Here is an 18,438-nt window from a genome sequence, read left to right as displayed (position 1 = left end):
AGTAAATAATTATACCAGAATTTTTGGATTTAAAAAGTAGTGTGTTTGACTAAGTTAAGGATTACAAAATGCAGTAAACTGTAACTAAGTGTAGAAACCCTTGCGTCAAAGCAAATTCAATACTAATCCCATGACTTCCCAATAGCTAGATAACTGAAACACAAATATGGATAAATTTTAAGGTTCTGCTATTAAAATGTATTCCAAGATGATGATAGCTCTAGATTTAGTAACTTCTATACATGATATGAGAAATTCTATATTAAATAACTACCATAAATTAAGATGCTTTCAATATGCAGAATGAATAGCAAATAATTCATTTGAATCTGGGAATAATGGCATCTCCAGTTCTAATAACCTCCATACATGATATGGAAACTCCAAGCTAGGCTCATGCTTATAATTTAGATCCAAAGATTCAATGCACACACAACACTTAAGTTAACCAGATTTCTACTCATGCATATGGGGTTTGATTATTTTGGGCAGTCTATGGCACTGGACTGTTTAGCCAAAATTCTTTATTATTATATGTAAGAGGTCACAGGGTAGGAAAGAAACATAAAATTTGATAGAGTTGTAACTTGGGAGCCAATCATAAGAGTTGTGAGTTGGTTGCATTTCTAATTAATCTTGGACATATTTTGATTAATATCAGTATTTCTCTTATAATACGTGGCAATACGTTCATCTTTATATTTTACTATTTAGATGAGTCCCAAAGAGTGTAGTAATGTCAATCGAGTTATGATGAGATCATACTATTGAGATCGAATGACTGATACTTCATTCTTTAACTATTCCTGGTCATAGGACTATAGAGTGGGGCCTCTATAGTATCGTCAAGACCAGTACACACTATGCATGCTCGTAAAGAGGGTAGTTGATCTCATTGACTACTTGTGTGGTGACACTAATGCAAGTGTGTAGGTGCTCATTAGAGAATGAGTTCACTGAATGACCTAACTTGAGAACACCCAAATGGTAATTCTTACTAAATGTCAATTGGGAGTTCTATGTGGCGACAGGTGCTAGTAATTTCTTTTCCTGAGGTACCATAGTTATCTTGTATGAGGAGTGTCATGTTTTGATGCCATTATATGGGGTCCAATAAGATGGGTCCCTAATAGGGTGGTTATTGAATATGATCCGAATCATACGAAGGTTGGTGAGTACGCAAGATGGAATCTATCGACCTTAGTAAGATTTAAAAGGTACATGCCCTATGTGAATGATGAAGTCACAACTCGAGGAGTCGTTGGCCAACGCAGATAGTTGAGAATTAATAAGAGTTATTAATTCGACTATATGAGTTGTGGACTTAACATTCGTACACATAGTGTTGGTTATTAGAAGTTTGACATTTTACCATACTTCTAGACTATACCGGGGCATTATGATAGAGGGATCGAATAGTATTGAAACTTGTCACAGAAAGGTTCATTAGAAGTGTCATTTGCATTTCATTATGATATGGGGGCCATGATACGTTGCTAGACGTCAATCTTGGTCTAAGGGCAAGATAATAATTTTACTCATGTGATGAAATAAATTAAAGATCATAATCAAAGAGTTTTATTAGAAGTAGGATTCTATAAATTGCCCTTTGCCATTTTCATAATGAACCTATAAGGTCACACACAAACAAAGAGGAGTTTCATGAAAATTTTAGTGGGACCGAAAAATGTTTTTTTGGGGGCCCATAAGAATTCATGGATTTTTGGGGCAAGCTAGCACTCACGGAAAAGTCCATAAGATGTCGACAAAATGAGCAAAAAGTAAAACAAGGTAAGAAATCCACAATTGGGTTTGGGCCTTGGTCCAACATGTTTATAACATGTTTGGATTTTCTTTAAATCCCTAGTTTGACTAGGTTTTGGGTTGGGCCTTGGCCCAACATGTTTATAATATGTTGGACCAACTATAAATACCTAGTTTGACTAGGGTTTGGCTATGACTCTCCATTTTGTCTCATAACCCCTTTGGTTTCCTAGAGAGAGAAACTTGGTTTTTGAGAAAAACCAACCATATCTCTAAGTGTTGGATTAGATCTTGCATACTTGATGCAAGGAGATCGAAGGGGTGTGCTCGTAGACATCGATTGAAGCATCTCTTTGGTGTGGATCACTTATAGAGGGTGGGTAACACCTCGTGGCACAAAGATTCATCAATTCTTCATCGGACAATCAAAAGGTTTGATTTTCGTTATATGTTTATATTCTTGAAGTGATTATATATTTGCAAACTAGATCCCTTTATTTTGGGTTTCAAGATTAGCCAAAGAGTTTGGTTGATCTAAATAATTTTTAAATTTTCGCTGCGTTTGGATCCAAGAAACCCAACAAAATTACCAAATGTAAACTTTCAGTGTGTAATTTGCAGTGTTTAATAGTGCCAAAAACTTAACTTTGAAAATCAAAGGTGCAAATGAACTTACATAACTGAAAGTGCTTGAGATGGAGTTTCTTGAAGAAAGACAAGATTAAAATGGGAGAAAGGAACATTGCAAGAAAATAAAGAAAATAAAGCAACCAAAAAAATTGATAATAGTTGCATCTCTGCTTCAAAGTAACTGGTAAGAAGACTTTGATGATAGCCACGATCTGGAAAAACCCTCAGAAAAGTATCATAATCCCCCCCTCACAAAGGAGCATTAGTCCCTTTATGAAAATTTTTTGTTATCCTTCCACTAACGGAACTCTCAATTTTCAAATCTCCCAACACTACAAAAAAATTGATTTTTTGCGGCGGTTTTAAAAATCGCCGCAAAACATGGTATTTTGCAGCGGTTTCGAAACCGTCGCAAAATATGATTTTTGCAGCGGTTTTCTTAAAATTTTGCGGTGGTTTCATAAAACCGCTACAAAATTCAGTAAAACATGTTTTTTTGCCGCAGTTTCCAAAAAATCGTCGCTAAATTTAAAAAATAATTAAATAATAAAAAAATTAAATTCTCTTTCGCGGTAGTTTTTAGAAACCACTGCTAAATTCAAAAAAAAAATTAAAATTAAAATTAAATTAACATTTGCGGCGGTTTTCAAAAACCGTCACAAAATTCAAAAAAAAATTAAATAATTCAAAATTAAAATTAAATTAACATTTGCGACGTTTTTTGAAAACTGTCGCAAAATTCAAAAAAAATTAAATTTAGCGGCGATTTTTGAAAAACTGCCGCTAAAATTAAAAAATTAAATAATTCAAAATTAAAATTCAATTAACATTTGCGACGGTTATTTAAAACTGTCGCAAAATTCATTAAAAAATTTAATTTAGTGACGATTTTTGAAAAATCGCTGCTAAATTCAAAAAATTAAATAATTAAAAATTAAAAATAAAATAATATTTGCGACGGTTTTCAAAAATCGCCGTAAAATTGATTAAAAAATTAAATTTAGCGGCGGTTTTTGAAAATTGCCGCTAAATTAAAAATATATATATAATTAAAATTAAATAAAAATCTTAAATATTAAAATTCATTATTTTCATTAAAAAAATTAAATTTTTCTTAAGAAAATAATTGAAAAGTAAATTAATAAAATAAATATAAAATCTTAAAAATAAATTTAAAATTACATTTAAATTTACAGCAAAATTTATTAAAAATCTAATTTAAAAAATATAAAAATAAATTTAGCAAAATTTTAATAATTTTTAAAAAATATATAAAATCTTCTTTTTTTTATTTTTAATCAATTAATTTATTCTATTATTCTTTTAAAAAATAATCAATTAATAATTTTTTTTAATATATATTAAAAAATATAAAATATAATTCTGAAAATTAGTTGTTAGATTAGTATATAATATATATATATATGCATATATGTTAAGGGGTTCTTCGTAGATCAAGCGGTTCGCGTGTGCGCGCACGCACAAGGGGTCCTGGGTTCGAAACTTGGGGAGGGGAAAGTGCGTTGGGATTTAATTTCCAGCATCGCCATGTGGCGAGCAAGGGCTGGGCAAGCAAGTCGACCAGGCACGGGTCGGGCTGGCCTGCGCGAGCAATAAAAAAATTAAATTTTTAATTTTACTAGAGGTTCAATTCGGCAGGGCGCGGGTCAGGCTGGCCTACGCGAGCAATAAAAAAAATTAAATTTTTAATTTTAGCGGCGGTTTTGAAACAGCCGCTAAAATTAAAAATTTAATTTTTTTTATTAATTTTCGCAGTGGTTTTGAAATCGCCGCTAAAATTAATTTTTTTTTTTTAAATTTTTAGCAGCGGTTTTGTAACCGCAGCTAAATATTATAGAAACCGTTGCTAAATCACTTATTTAGAGGTGATTTTTAAAACCGCCGCAAAATTTAAAATTAGCGGCGGTTATTCCAGCGATTGCTGAAAACCGCCGCTAAACGCTCCGTGACGGCTGAGTTAGCAGTGGTTTTCAAAACCGCCGCTAAATTACTTAGCGGCGGTTAAAAACTACCACTAAATGCAAAAAAAAATCGTCGCTAAATGTCGATTTTTTTGTAGTGCGACAATTCCTTATCATTTCTCATCATTCCTCTCCTCATACTCCTGTTAAAAGTATTTCCACTCCTACTTTCTTTTTAGATAAAGAAACAGATGTACACTCAATTTGTCCCAATCGTGCGAAAGCATGATTTGTGCAAAAATTTCTCATGTATCCAATTATGTAATGTAATATCCGGATATGGCTTCACTAATATCTGGATATATGGTGCGACATGCGGATGTTACTTTTTGGTTCTTTTCTCTGATATCTGGATTCATTGTGGGATATCCGGATGTGTTGCGAGAGTCTTGTGTCTTATATCCGGATGCTTCAGTAACGCATCCGGATGAGACTTCATTAATATCCGGATATGTTATATGATTTCCAGATGTATCTTCTTTGGATTTTACTCTTGTATATGGATGTGTTGAGGGATATTCGGATACGTTGTGAGGTATCCGAATATCTCTCTTGGCAACTTCTTCATTTGTATTCGGATGTGCTGAGGGACATCCGAATGCAGCATCTTCATATCCGAATGGCCTTGGATGGTCATCCGTATGTGCTGAGTAACATCCGGATGTTCTTTCTCCACACACTCAGATATGACTTTGATCACTTTCACTATTTTCACAGCTTAGGCACAGTTTCGATAAGTCCTTGCAAATAAATAAATAAATATACCAAATTATCTTATTTATTAGATAGAAAATGGATGAAAATATGATAATATTTGACATATTTAACCACTAATCAAAACAAAGAAACTAATCATCAGTAGGGATGCTCAGTTTGATGAAGATGTAGTATACAACTGGGAGACAGAGAAAATCAAAAGAAAATGTATCGACTTTCTGACATCAGCTCAGCAACAACAAGAAAATGTGACTAATCAATCAGGATCACCAGTTCAAGTTACAACAAAAGAACCAATAGAGAATTATGACTCAACCCTTGAATCATTGCTGAGGAGAACCAAATCTTTAGCAGACTTATACAAAACTTGCAACTTGACTATTATGGAGCCAGAAATCTACAAAGTAGTTACAAAACAAAAAGTAATGAGGAAAGTTATGGAAGAAGAAATTAAGATGATTGAGAAAAATGAGACATGGGAGCTAGTGGACTATCCTCAAGACAAAAAGGTTATCAGAGTTAAGTGGGTCTACAAAACCAAACTTAACTCTAATGGTTCAATTCAAAAACACAAAGCAAGACTTGTTGCAGAAGGATCAGTAGGTCAAAAATCAACTATGACAAGGAATTTGCACCAGTAGCATGACTCGACACAATACAAGCATTGATAGCACTAGGCGCATAGAAAAAGTTAAAGATCTACTAGTTACAGGTGAAGTCAGCATTCCTTAACAGTTATCTTCAAGAAGAGATCTACGTAGAACAACCACATGGGTTTGTGATACAAAGGCAAGAAGACAAAGTCCTCAAGTTAAAGAAGGCCTTATACAGGTTGAAGCAAGCTCCATGAGCATGGTACAACATGATGGACAACTATTTCATCGAGTAAGGATTTAGGAGGAGCATAACTGAACCAACACTATATATCAAGACCCAAGAAATAAGTCAAAAAGAAGATGGGATCTTCATCACACAAAAGAAATGTACAAAAGGTCTCATAAAGAAGTTCAAGATGGATAGATGCAAAATAGTGGCAACTCTGCTAGACAACAAGGCACTCATGAAGGAAGATGGTACACAAAAAGGCATATAGCACAGTTTATCGAAGTCTCATTGGAAGTCTATTTATCTGATGACTCCAAGACCAAATATCATGTATGCAACAAGCTTATTATCAAGGCTCATGCAGAGTCCAAGCCAAGTTCACCATGGAGTAGCTAAGAGAGTGCTTAGATATCTACAAGGAATAAAGAACTATGGCATATGGTACGGATCCATGTCTGACTTGATGCTACATGGATATATTGATAACGACTGGGCACACGAATATTTTCTTGGGCATTGAAAAAGTAAGCAACAGTAGCATAATCATCGGGCAGAAACAGAGTACAGAGAAGCAACACTAACTACAAGCCAAGCTATATGGTTAAAATGCATACTAGAAGACATAGGAGAACCACAAAAGGAAGCCACAAAGATTTACTGTGATAGCGAAAGGAAAGAATACAGTTTACCACAGTAGAACTAAACACATAGGCATCAAGTACCACTTCATTAGAGAAGCTGAAGAAAATAAAGAAATAGAACTCAAGCACTGTAGGCCAAAGAGTAGCTAGTAGATATTTTCACCAAAGCACTGTCAAGAGGAAAGTTTGAGCAGTTACGAGACATGATTGGAGTCACTGAAATATGCACCAAGGAGGAGAATTGAGAATTGTTGCATGTTTCTAGAGAGCTCCATCTCTATAATGAACTAAAAATATCTTATTAAGAATTCTTGCATATTTCTAGAGAGTTTCATCTCTAGAATAGACTAAGAATATCTAGTAGTATAAATAAGTGTCTAGAAATATCTAAGAAAAAATCTAGATATTTTTGTAGAATTATCTAACCTGTACCCAACACACAAAACAAAGAACCTGTAATTTATAACCTGTATACCCAACTCACAAACACAATATCTCAACCTGTTTAATTATCAAACCATAAATATCCAACTCACAAATAACCTAATTAAATCTGTAACCTATATACCAAATTCACAATATAATAACTCAATCTATTTAATCAGCAAACCATAAATATCTAATCCAACTTAAATATCCAAATATGTAACATATCAAAGTCCAATCAAAATGGACTTACATATCTAAATAAAATTTAAAAAGTTTAATATTCAAGTAGTTCAAATATATTTGAACAATACATCAACTTTGTTGGTGTGAATATTGCTATGTCTCTTGAATGTCATGTCTAGATATAGATGAGGGCCTTTTTGCTGGTGACGCTTGTCTACTATGCGCATCTGATGCCTGAAATAATTAAAATTGTATTAAATGTATACAAAAGACGAAAACATACTTTGAAGAGTATTTGTGGAGATAAACATAAATAATCACTTAAAATAAAAAATCAAAATTTATAATTTTAGAATTAACATATTAACATACCATTGAATTGAGCATAACGACAAACTCAGGTGGTGTAATTGATCAATCCACAATCTGTTTTATACTTGTAACAAGGAATCTTTAGAGTATACAATATTCAAATATCATGAACTATGATATTCTTGACATTGCATCTGTTTCTGTTTTGTTCCTTGAGATTACATATTGTTCATTTTATTTGGCGGAGAAGAGTAGAAATTTAAGAGTGTTAATTTGGGCACATAGTTTATGGTTTGAAGGGAACCATTTTTGTTTACCTTCTGTTGGGAGGGAGGGAATGTCCCCTTTTTCTTGTATTCATTATTTGTTGGTCTTTTTTGTTCATCTTTTGGTTAGTTACTAGTTAGGCTTTTGATATTGTGCATTAATTGTAATATCTTAAACTATGATCTTCTTGGTTGGACATGGAGCGTTCCTATACATCTGTGTGCTATATCTTTCTGTTTTATTTATAGAGTTCAATGAATGGTGAGCCCCTTATGTAGCCTCAAGGGAACTGTTTTTATTTACTTTCTATTCCTGAACTATGATCTTGTTGACTGTTTATTGTGAATTAGTGCACATTATATCTTTATGTTTTATGTGTTGTTTTTGTTCTAAAGGAATGGCGGGCTCCATGTGTGTCGTGAAACCCCCCTTTCTTTAGAGCGTGTTTTCACATCATAATTTGAGAATTTTTTATGCAAGGACTCTTATTTCCAAGAGGATTTTTTTTTTCTTTTGGTCGAAGAGATCTTTGCTGTATTCCATATATACTTGTCCTTCTGAGAAATTAATTATGCACAACTGCTAATTAACTGGTATCAATATATTGCAAATTACAGTTAAATGAAATCTGAAATACATGAGCTTTCAAGAGGCATTTTCAGGGGTCATAGTTTACCCATCTTCCAAACTATTATCTTCCACCTAATCAAATATGTAAAAAATCATAATTAAAGCAAGGACATGTCACTGGTACTAAATGAATATCCTCTGCTGCAATTGCACTATCTTACAAGGCATTATCCTTAACATAATCAAACATGTTCAGGAAATAACAAATAAAGCAAGCCCACATGATCAACATGAAGGTTCTTATTAAGATTAGATAGCTACTCGGAAATCCTAAAATGAAAAAAATTTCTAAAAATTAGAAGCCTAAACCAAATAAAGTTAATCCAGGCAGTAAAATGTCATGGACCAAATCCATGGAGGTAATGACTTGCAAAGAAATATAAGAATCGATAATAATTTAAGAAATATTGTACTCAAGGATCTCGTTTACATATTTTTAACAACTTGAAAATGAAATTATTAACAAGATATCTAAGGACTCATTTATGATACACTGAAGAGGTTTGATATTTTTAATTACAATATGCAAGAGTACATTGAAATGCGCTTTTAGATATCATCTATATTTAGTACTAGGATATATATATATATCACTAACAAAAAAATCATCAAAAATTGTACATATTTGATAACCCTAAACCCTACATTTTGGCTTGACAGGCCAATATCTGGCCCATATACAGTGGGCTAGCCGATGAATAAAAGGCCCCAGAAAGTGCAACATGTGCTTGGGAAGCAAATATATTTGTTGTAATAAAGAATGTTTTTGCAGCCAAACTAAAGCAGTACAAATTTGCCATTTTGGGACTAAAGATGTAGGACTCTTAACTCATGGGCCGGTTCAAGTTATGTAAATATTCGTGGAAGTAAGAATTTAAGGCTGACCTTCACTTCACAGGACAAAAAGTCTTGTAAGGTGGGCAGGCTTAAATAGAAAGGATCCAACTCATATAAACATAAAAACAAATAATGTGTTACATGAAGACCTTATAGCTAGCAACATGTTGCCCAAGGTGTACCAGCTAGTTGTGGCTGCTGCTTCTGCTTGCGACCTTTTTAATTATTATAATGATGTATATATATATATATTATATACATATAGACGTGGCATGTGAGAGTACAATTGTCAACTATATATGTGTGTGTGTGTGTGTGTGTTTATTGGAAAATAACAGCAAGGTGATTGGACGGACTTCTTTACCACATTTTTCTTTAATTAACAATTAGCCCCATTATTCAGTTCATACATGCAGCAATTTAAAAGAGTTTGACTTGTAATTAATAAGATGAGAAAAGTCTTCAAAAGCGACGCTCTTGATGTGCATGCTTTTTAATTATATATATGGTCTCCATTCTCCAAAAATCGTGATGACGAGGGTTGCCTAGTCATGCATGGAACTGCATATATCCACTATGAAGTTCTCTCGGACAACCTGATACAAAAGTTCTCTCGAGGAACTTTGATGAGTTCTCTCGAGGAAACACCTATCACATATCATAATTCACCCAATCGAGCCAATCTCCCAAAAAAGTATATGGCAGAACCTTCTCCTGAATAACTTTGCCCCACATTATCTTGGATAACATGGCCTACCTAGACAGAGGCTCTTCTTCCTCCAAGAGGGTTTGTCACCAACCACTCTTAAGAGCTTAACTCAGGAACAACACCGCGTGAGGCTGGGACAATACCACATCTTACGATAGGTAGAACACCACATTTGATGTGCCCAAAATGCCAAAGAAAAAAAAGAAAAAACCCAACACCTTCCTGTTGATAAGAAAACTCGCCACATAAGAGGAACCATATAAATACTAGTCTTGGAACATCCCTCCAAGCATAGGAAACATAAAAAAATAACTCTTGGAACATCCCTCCAAGCATGGGAAATAGAAACATTAAACTAAGTGGGAGACATAATAAACAAAGCCTTTAAATGCTTCAATTCTCCATAAATCTGAAGCTTAGGAAATGGAAGAGATTAAAGCCAAAGTGGGAGACAAAGCCATAAATGCGCTTTGATTCCCCATAAATTTGAATTCCTACTTCTTCATAATGTTCTGCCAAGCAAACTTAAATCGCCCATAAATCATAGCTGGAATTTCGGAATTGCATTAATGAATACAAGAAATTGCTACTAAGATCGTGAGTTTTCCAATGACATATGGCACGCCTCTTAACTCCAAGCCATCAAAGAGATATGAAGGTTCCAAGATTCCTTTCTGATTAATTTCGTGGCTGATCTTCCAAGCAAGTAAGCAAAGTGATTAATTTGGGCTTTAATTCCTCCAAGTGGGCTGAACTCTTTCCAATGAATAACTCAAATTCCTTTTGTAATTGCTTAGCCTTTGAACGTGTAATTGGCCCATCACTTGTAATTTCATGTCCTTGGTCAGCCTTTGCCTTAACTCCCTTATGATTCACATCATCATCCCCTGGTTGAATGGGATTTGCCCTCAAATCCAGATCTTCGATGTCCTCTAAATAAGGTGTTAAATCCCTTACATTGAATGTAGCTGACACTTGGTAATCTCCAGGCAAATCAATCTTGTATGCATTGTCATTCACCCTTTCCAATACCTTGAATGGACCATCTGCTCGTGGCATAAGTTTGGACTTCCTTTTGTTTGGAAATCGTTCCTTTCGAAGATGAATCCATACAAGATCTCCCGGATTAAACTAAACCTGCTTCCTCCCTTTATTTGCCAATCTCCCATAGGCTGCATTTCGCTTCTCTATTTGTTGTTTCACATATTCATGTAACTTTTTAATTAACTCAGCCTTCTTTTCCCCATCCAAACATGCTCTCTCTTTGAATGGAAGTGGTGCTAGATCAAGTGGCGTAATGGGGTTAAATCCATAGACCACTTCAAATGGAGAATGCTTAGTTGCACTGTGCACACTTCTATTATATGCAAATTCAACAAAAGCCAAGCACTCATCCCAAATTTTCAAATTCTTATTAACAATAGTTCTAAGTAAGGAAGAAAGTGTTCGGTTTACCACTTCGGTTTGTCCATCGGTTTGAGGATGGCAAGCAGTACTAAAGAGCAGCCTTGTGCCAAGCTTTTTCCACAATGTCTTCCAAAAATAACTCAAGAATTTTGCATCCCGATCTGAAACTATACTCCTGGGTATTCCATGCAATCTTACAATGTTTTGAAAGAACAAGTCTGCTACATGAGAAGCATCATCAGTTTTGCGGCAAGGCACAAAGTGAGACATTTTTGAGAACCTATCAACAACCACCATAATTGAATCCTTTCCTCTTTGTGTTCTTGGCAGCCCAAGCACAAAATCCATACTTACATCAATCCAAGGCTGATCTGGAACGGGTAATGGCATGTATAATCCATGAGCAGCTTCCTTGCTCTTTGCCTTCTTACAAGCTACGCACCTTTCAAGAACTCGGTGCACATCTCTAATCATTGAAGGCCAATAGAAGTGTGTTTTAATCAGCTCCAAAGTCTTCTTTTCACCAAAGTGACCAGCTAAACCTCCCCCATGTGCTTCCCTTACCAAGAGCTCCCTGATAGATCCATTAGGAATACAAAGCTTCCCGGATTTAAACAAGTACCCTTCATGCCTATAGAAACCATTAACAGCCCCTCCCTTCTCACAAACCAAGTAAGTAGAAGCAAAGGTTGGGTCATCCATATACTGATCTTTAATCAATTCAAATCCCAATAGTTTAGCATTCATCATGGTAATGAGAGCATACCTCTGTGATAATGCATCTGCCACTATATTTGAATTTCCCTTTTTGTACTTGATGATGTATGGAAAGGCTTCTAAGAACTCCATCCATTTGGCATGCCTACGATTCAGCTTGTTTTGCCCCTTTAAGTGCTTCAAAGACTCATGGTCTGTATGAATGACAAATTCCTTGGGTAATAAGTAGTGCTGCCAAGTCTCCAAAGCTCTAATTAATGCATAGAATTCCTTGTCATAGATGGAGTAATTCAAACTTCCTCCACTCATCTTTTCGCTAAAATAGGCTATGGGACGCCTATCTTGCATAAGAACAGCCCCAATTCCCACACCAGAAGCATCACATTCCACTTCAAAAGTCTTTGAGAAATCTGGAAGAGCTAAAATAGGAGCGGAGCACAATTTCTCCTTGATCAGCTCAAAACTTCTTTGGGCGGCTTCATTCCATCTAAATTCTCCTCCTTTCTTGATGCATTCAGTTAGTGGAGCAAGAATAGTGCTGAAATTCTTTACAAACCTCCTATAAAAAGATGCAAGTCCATGGAAACTCCTTACCTCTGAAACATTAGTAGGTATAGGCCATTCCTTGATTGCTTTGACTTTTTCCTCATCAACTTCAACCCCATGTCGTGACACCATGAAACCAAGAAAGATTACTTGGTCTTGGCAGAATTGACACTTCTTGAAGTTGCCAAATAGCCTTTCTTGCCGTAATACTTCAAAGACTTCCCGAAGGTGTTCCGAATGCTCTTCAAGAGTTCTGCTATAGATCAAAATATCATCAAAATAAACCACAACAAATTTACCAATGAACTTACGGAGCACACGATTCATCAATCGCATGAAGGTGCTTGGTGCATTGGACAAGCCAAAGGGCATAACCAGCCACTCATACAATCCATGCTTTGTTTTGAATGCTGTTTTCCATTCGTCTCCTTCCTTCATTCGAATTTGGTGATAGCCACTTTTGAGATCTACCTTTGAAAACAACCTGGAACCATGTAACTCATCAAGCATATCATCTAACCTTGGGATTGGATAGCGATACTTCACTGTTATCTTGTTGATTGCCCGACTATCCACACACATTCTCATAGTCCCATCTTTTTTTGGTACTAATAGAGCTGGTATAGAGCATGGACTCATCGATTCCCTTAGGTATCCCCTTTCTATCAACTCACTTACTTGCCGATGCAACTCCTTGGCTTCTTCTGGGTTGGTTCTATATGCCGGTCTATTTGGTAAGGTGGCTCCTGGAATGAGATCAATCTGGTGTTCAATCCCTCTAAATGGTGGCAGCCCGTTTGGTATCTCTTCTGGAAATACATCAGCAAATTCTTCGAGGATCTTCTTGATTTGTGGTGGTAAAGAAATTACCTTGTCTGATGTTGCTTCCTTTACAATTAGCACTAGAACCAAGTTGTGAATGGACAAGGCTTGTTCTACTTCTTTCTTACCTGCAAGCAAACTTTCTTTCTTTCCCCTCTCCATTAAGAGCTGATCTTGCTGCACTTGTTGAGGACTAAGAGGGACCAAACTTATGCTTTTCCCATCCTTGACAAAAGAGTATGTATTTTTGAATCCATCATGAATAACGCTTCTATCATACTGCCACGGCCTTCCCAAAAGCAAGTGAGTAGCATTCATTGGAATCACATCACATAACAATTCTTCCTTATAGGTCTTCCCAATTGAAAATGGCACAACAACCTGTTTTGTAACCCTTACTTCTCCATTATTATTCAACCATTGCAGCTTGTATGGGTGGGGATGCCTTGTTGTTGCCAAATTTAATTTCTCCACCATAGTAGTAGAAGCGACATTAGCACAGCTTCCTCCATCTATAATTACTCCACACAACTTCCCATTGATGGTGCATCTAGTATGGAAGATGTTCTCACGCTGCTCATCATCTAATTTTGCTTGTAAATTCAAGGATCGCCGAATCATAAGTAATTCCCCATCATCAGCATGTAAACTTTCTTCATCCATACATTCATCTTCTTCTTCTAGTGCTGCCTCATCTTCACTTTCTACCTCTTCTTGTGTTCCCCGAAGAACCATTACTCTTTTGTTTGGACATTCAGAAGCAATATGACCATGGCCAAGGCATTTAAAACATTTGATATCCCTGCTCCTTTGTGGAGGATTAGGGTTACCCACTTTCTCCTTTTCTTTGCCCATTCTTGCTGGTGGTTTGCTAGAGTCCCCCTTCTCCTTTTGATTTGTACCCCAATCTGCAAATGAGCCTCTTGTTGGCGTAGATAGAGAGTTGGTTATTTTGCTACCAGTTTGCCGAGACACCATATGCTTAGTTGGATTGCGCTTTAGCTGCCTTTCCACTTTAATGGCAAGTTTGATGATATCCTCCAAGAACACAAAAGGTTGTAATTCCACAATGTTGGCAATTTCTCTATTTAATCCCCCTATGAACCTAGCAATGGTCTGCTCTTGAGGTTCTTGTAATTCACATCTCATCATTAACATTTCAAATTCTTTAACATAATCCTCAACACTCATGCCACCTTGCCTAAGACTTTGCAAGCGAATATACAACTCTTGCTTATAGTATTCTGGAACAAATCGTTTCTTCATTAGGTGTTTCATAACCCCCCAACTTCTAACATCCTCTTCTCCATCCCTTCTACGTTGTGCTTTTAAATTTTCACACTATAGATTAGCATAATCTATAAACTCAAGAGTTGCAAGTTGGCATTTTCGTACCTCAGAATATTCTTGATATTCGAAGACCTTTTCCACTCGTTGCACCCACTCCAAGTATTTTTCTGGTGAGCTAGTCCCTTTAAATGGTGGAATCCTCATTTTGATGTTGTTTCCCGAATCTCTTTACTGCCTCCTTTGCCATGGTTGTTCAACTTCACTATCATCGTTTCCAGTTGCATTTTCTTCACCTTCATCATTATGAACAACCCTCCTTGATGCTTGAGGTTGCTGCTGAACTCCAATCCTTTCAAATGCTTGAGTTAAACGTGCAAGCTGCTCCATTATCTCTTCTTGCCTTCGTTGGAGATTCATAATTTGAGCTTGCTCCATAGAAATGCCTCTTGGGATGTCTTCTCCAGCCATGATCAGAATCTATGCTCTGATACCAATATGATGTGCCCAAAATGCCAAAGAGAAAAAAGAGAAAACCCAGCACCTTCCTGTTGATAAGAAAACTCGCCACAACAAGAAAACACTAGGGTTGATTCGCCACACTCTTAGAAAGAAGAAGGAAGAGTGATAAGAATCCAAGGAAATTCGCCACTAAGCAAAAGAAAGCTTAGATAAGAATTTATAAAAATGCTTTCTGCATTTAGATGAAAATGTTCATTAACCAAAAAACGTACATAAGAGGAACCATATAAATACTAGTCTTGGAACATCCCTCCAAGCATGGGAAACATAAAAAAATAACTCTTGGAACATCCCTCCAAGCATGGGAAACAGAAACATTAAACTAAGTGGGAGACATAATAAACAAAGCCTTTAAATGCTTCAATTCTCCATAAATCTGAAGCTTAGGAAATGGAAGAGATTAAAGCCAAAGTGGGAGACAAAGCCATAAATGCGCTTTGATTCCCCATAAATTTGAATTCCTGCTTCTTCATAATGTTCTGCCAAGCAAACTTAAATCGCCCATAAATCATAGCTGGAATTTCGGAATTGCATTAATGAATACAAGAAATTGCTACTAAGATCGTGAGTTTTCCAATGACATATGGCACGCCTCTTAACTCCAAGCCATCAAAGAGATATGAAGGTTCCAAGATTCCTTTCTGATTAATTTCGTGGCTGATCTTCCAAGCAAGTAAGCAAAGTGATTAATTTGGGCTTTAATTCCTCCAAGTGGGCTGGACTCTTTCCAATGAATAACTCAAATTCCTTTTGTAATTGCTTAGCCTTTGAACGTGTAATTGGCCCATCACTTGTAATTTCATGTCCTTGGTCAGCCTTTGCCTTAACTCCCTTATGATTCACATCAACATTCCTTGTGTGTGAGTGCTACATGTCCCAGTCACAGGCAAAGGGTATTTATACCTCTCAACCTTTCGACTTCTAGATCTTCTTCCCGACCCTTGGACTTCTAGCACCCGCACAACCACAATTCTCTCGGAGAAATCTACTTCTCCTGGACAACCTTCATCTGAAATTTCACATGCACTTCATCTGCATCTTTGCTTCACCATGACTTCCATTAACTTAAGCATTGAGGGCATGTATGGGGGAAATTTTCGTGTGCCTCTTAATTTGTAATGACTCGCCTCTTGAAGCCCTTGCTAACATAGAGGATCCGTGTGAGAGGGTCATTAGTAGAATGATATAAAAACAACTTAAACCAAACCACCATAACATGCCACATAAATTCTCATATGGAAACACCATAATGAAACCATTAAGCATACACATTCAACCGAAACAAAAGATACATTATCTGAATCATAATAATTAGGTCATAACCACCAAACATACATACATTCTCGTGGAATAAGAGTCTATCTAGCTCTAGTAGTACATCACCAAACACTCTGTAGTATCCAAAATTTTTAGACTCAAAATATTTAAGGAAATAAGATATTTTAAAGGATTATGAAATCCCTGAGACAAAGGTTCAGTTTTTGAACTAGGGGAAAAAATCGTAATTTTGAAGTTTAGGTAGAAGTGCAATTTTTGAAAAAAAAACTAGGAACAAGTGTAATTTACTAAAAGACCTAGGAATTGGTAAGATTCAAGGATAGCTTGGGGACCTAAATGAAATAGATTTCAAACTTCATTCCAATATGACTTTGAATCATTTTGGATTTCAAAAATTATTAAATATGACTTTGGATTCCAAATATTATTCAATTTGGTTTTGGACAAGTGGAAGCATAGGATTGGGCATGAGAATCAAGGCCACAAATGGAGGGACAAGTGGCGGGGTAGGTGGCGGCACATGATTGGTCGGAAAAACCTATAAATTAAGGTCTTGGGATGAAACTTTGGGCATGCCAATGAGTTTGAGACAAAACTATGCCAAATTGAGAGGATGTGAGGTGAGGAATAAGATCTTGAGAGTGAGGGGAAGATTCTAAAAAAATAATGAGAGAAATCGGTGGAGAAACGAGGGAGAACGGGCCTAGTTAGAGTTTTTGGGTCTTTCTCGGAGTTTTTGGGTCTTCCTCGGAGTTTATGCTAAATAGTATAAAAAATGGCTAGATAAGTTTCGTTCTTTGTTATATTCCTGTAGAGGGGGAAGAGAGGGAGTTGTAGGTTCAAATTAGGGGTCAAATCGGAGCTAAAACGAGAGAGATATGACCGAAAAACCAGATAGGGAGTTTGCAGTTGCCAGAGAAAAAAACAGCACGTGCACTACAGGCGCACGTCTAGGCGCATGGACCACCTTCTTGGGGTGCATGAGGGCATGTGGGACATCTTCTATCTTTCAAATTTTCCAGAAATGCTTATTATTTTCTTGGGAACATTCCTATGTAAAAATATTTGAGGTTTGGTCTACCGAAACTCATGTTTTCTGCAGGAAACCCATTTTTGCTCATCGTAAATAATGTTTTCAAAGGTAAACAGTCAAGGTGAGTGGTTCTTGCATGCTTTTTGTTTCATCTTGGACATTCTTGGCTTCATTTGTGAGTTGTTCTTGTGCATGTAAATTGCTCTTGCATGTATTTTGCTTTATTTTAACCATTTGTTGTTTCATTTGTGAGTAGTTCTTGTGCGTGTAAATTGTTCTTGTATTTACTTTACTTCTTCTTAATTACTCTTGGTTTTATTTGTGGGTGGTTTGCTGCCTACATCTCATGTTTCTTTTGTTTCGGACATATCCATTCTACTTTGCTTGTATTGAGTTTGAACATGATGACTTTCGTGCGTGGTTTGTGGTTTGCATATCATATTCCTTCTACTTTTCATACATCATGTTGTTTTGGTGGTTGTGGCTAGTTGGTGGCTTGTTATGTGTGAACTACCACGGGGGCTTGTGTATAGGGGCTAACCACATGAGCCTATGTAACGGGGTTACCTTGTGCCTATATAAGGGGGCTAAGAGGTTCGACCATGGCAAGTAAGGGGACTGTCTCGTGCCTGTGTAAGGGGGTCGAGAGGTTCAAACAAGGCAACCTTTTGGCATGGTTGCCATCGAGAAGATTTCATAGCATAACTGCATATTGCTCTTGTATGCATTGTTTCCTTTCTTGTGCCACTCACTTAGATATAATTATCTAACTTGGGTCTTTCATACCCTTGGAACATTCAACTTTCCAAGTGTGTTAGATGTGACAGGTATCCCAAGTTCCAGTTTGGCTAAAGGCAAGGAGGTGGTGCTTAGCTAGCTTTGAGGTTTTGGATCTTTAGT

General features: G+C 36.3%; 1 protein-coding gene across 1 annotated transcript; it reads right to left on the bottom strand.

The window, feature by feature from the left end:
• Positions 1 to 13,204: 13,204 nt before the first annotated feature.
• Positions 13,205 to 15,176, bottom strand: LOC127794760 (uncharacterized). Its single transcript, XM_052326005.1, has 3 exons — positions 14,967 to 15,176; positions 13,275 to 14,759; positions 13,205 to 13,213 (listed from the first exon to the last, which is right to left on the bottom strand). Exons 1-3 carry the CDS (start codon positions 15,174 to 15,176, stop codon positions 13,205 to 13,207), a joined length of 1,704 nt encoding a protein of 567 aa, XP_052181965.1.
• Between the last annotated feature and the right edge of the window lie 3,262 nt (positions 15,177 to 18,438).

The sequence above is a fragment of the Diospyros lotus genome, chromosome 2 (genome assembly GCF_014633365.1).
Source record: "Diospyros lotus cultivar Yz01 chromosome 2, ASM1463336v1, whole genome shotgun sequence".
Classification (NCBI taxonomy): Eukaryota; Viridiplantae; Streptophyta; class Magnoliopsida; order Ericales; family Ebenaceae; genus Diospyros; species Diospyros lotus.
Note: the sequence above shows the minus strand (reverse complement) of the source record. Positions and strands in the feature narration are given on the sequence as shown.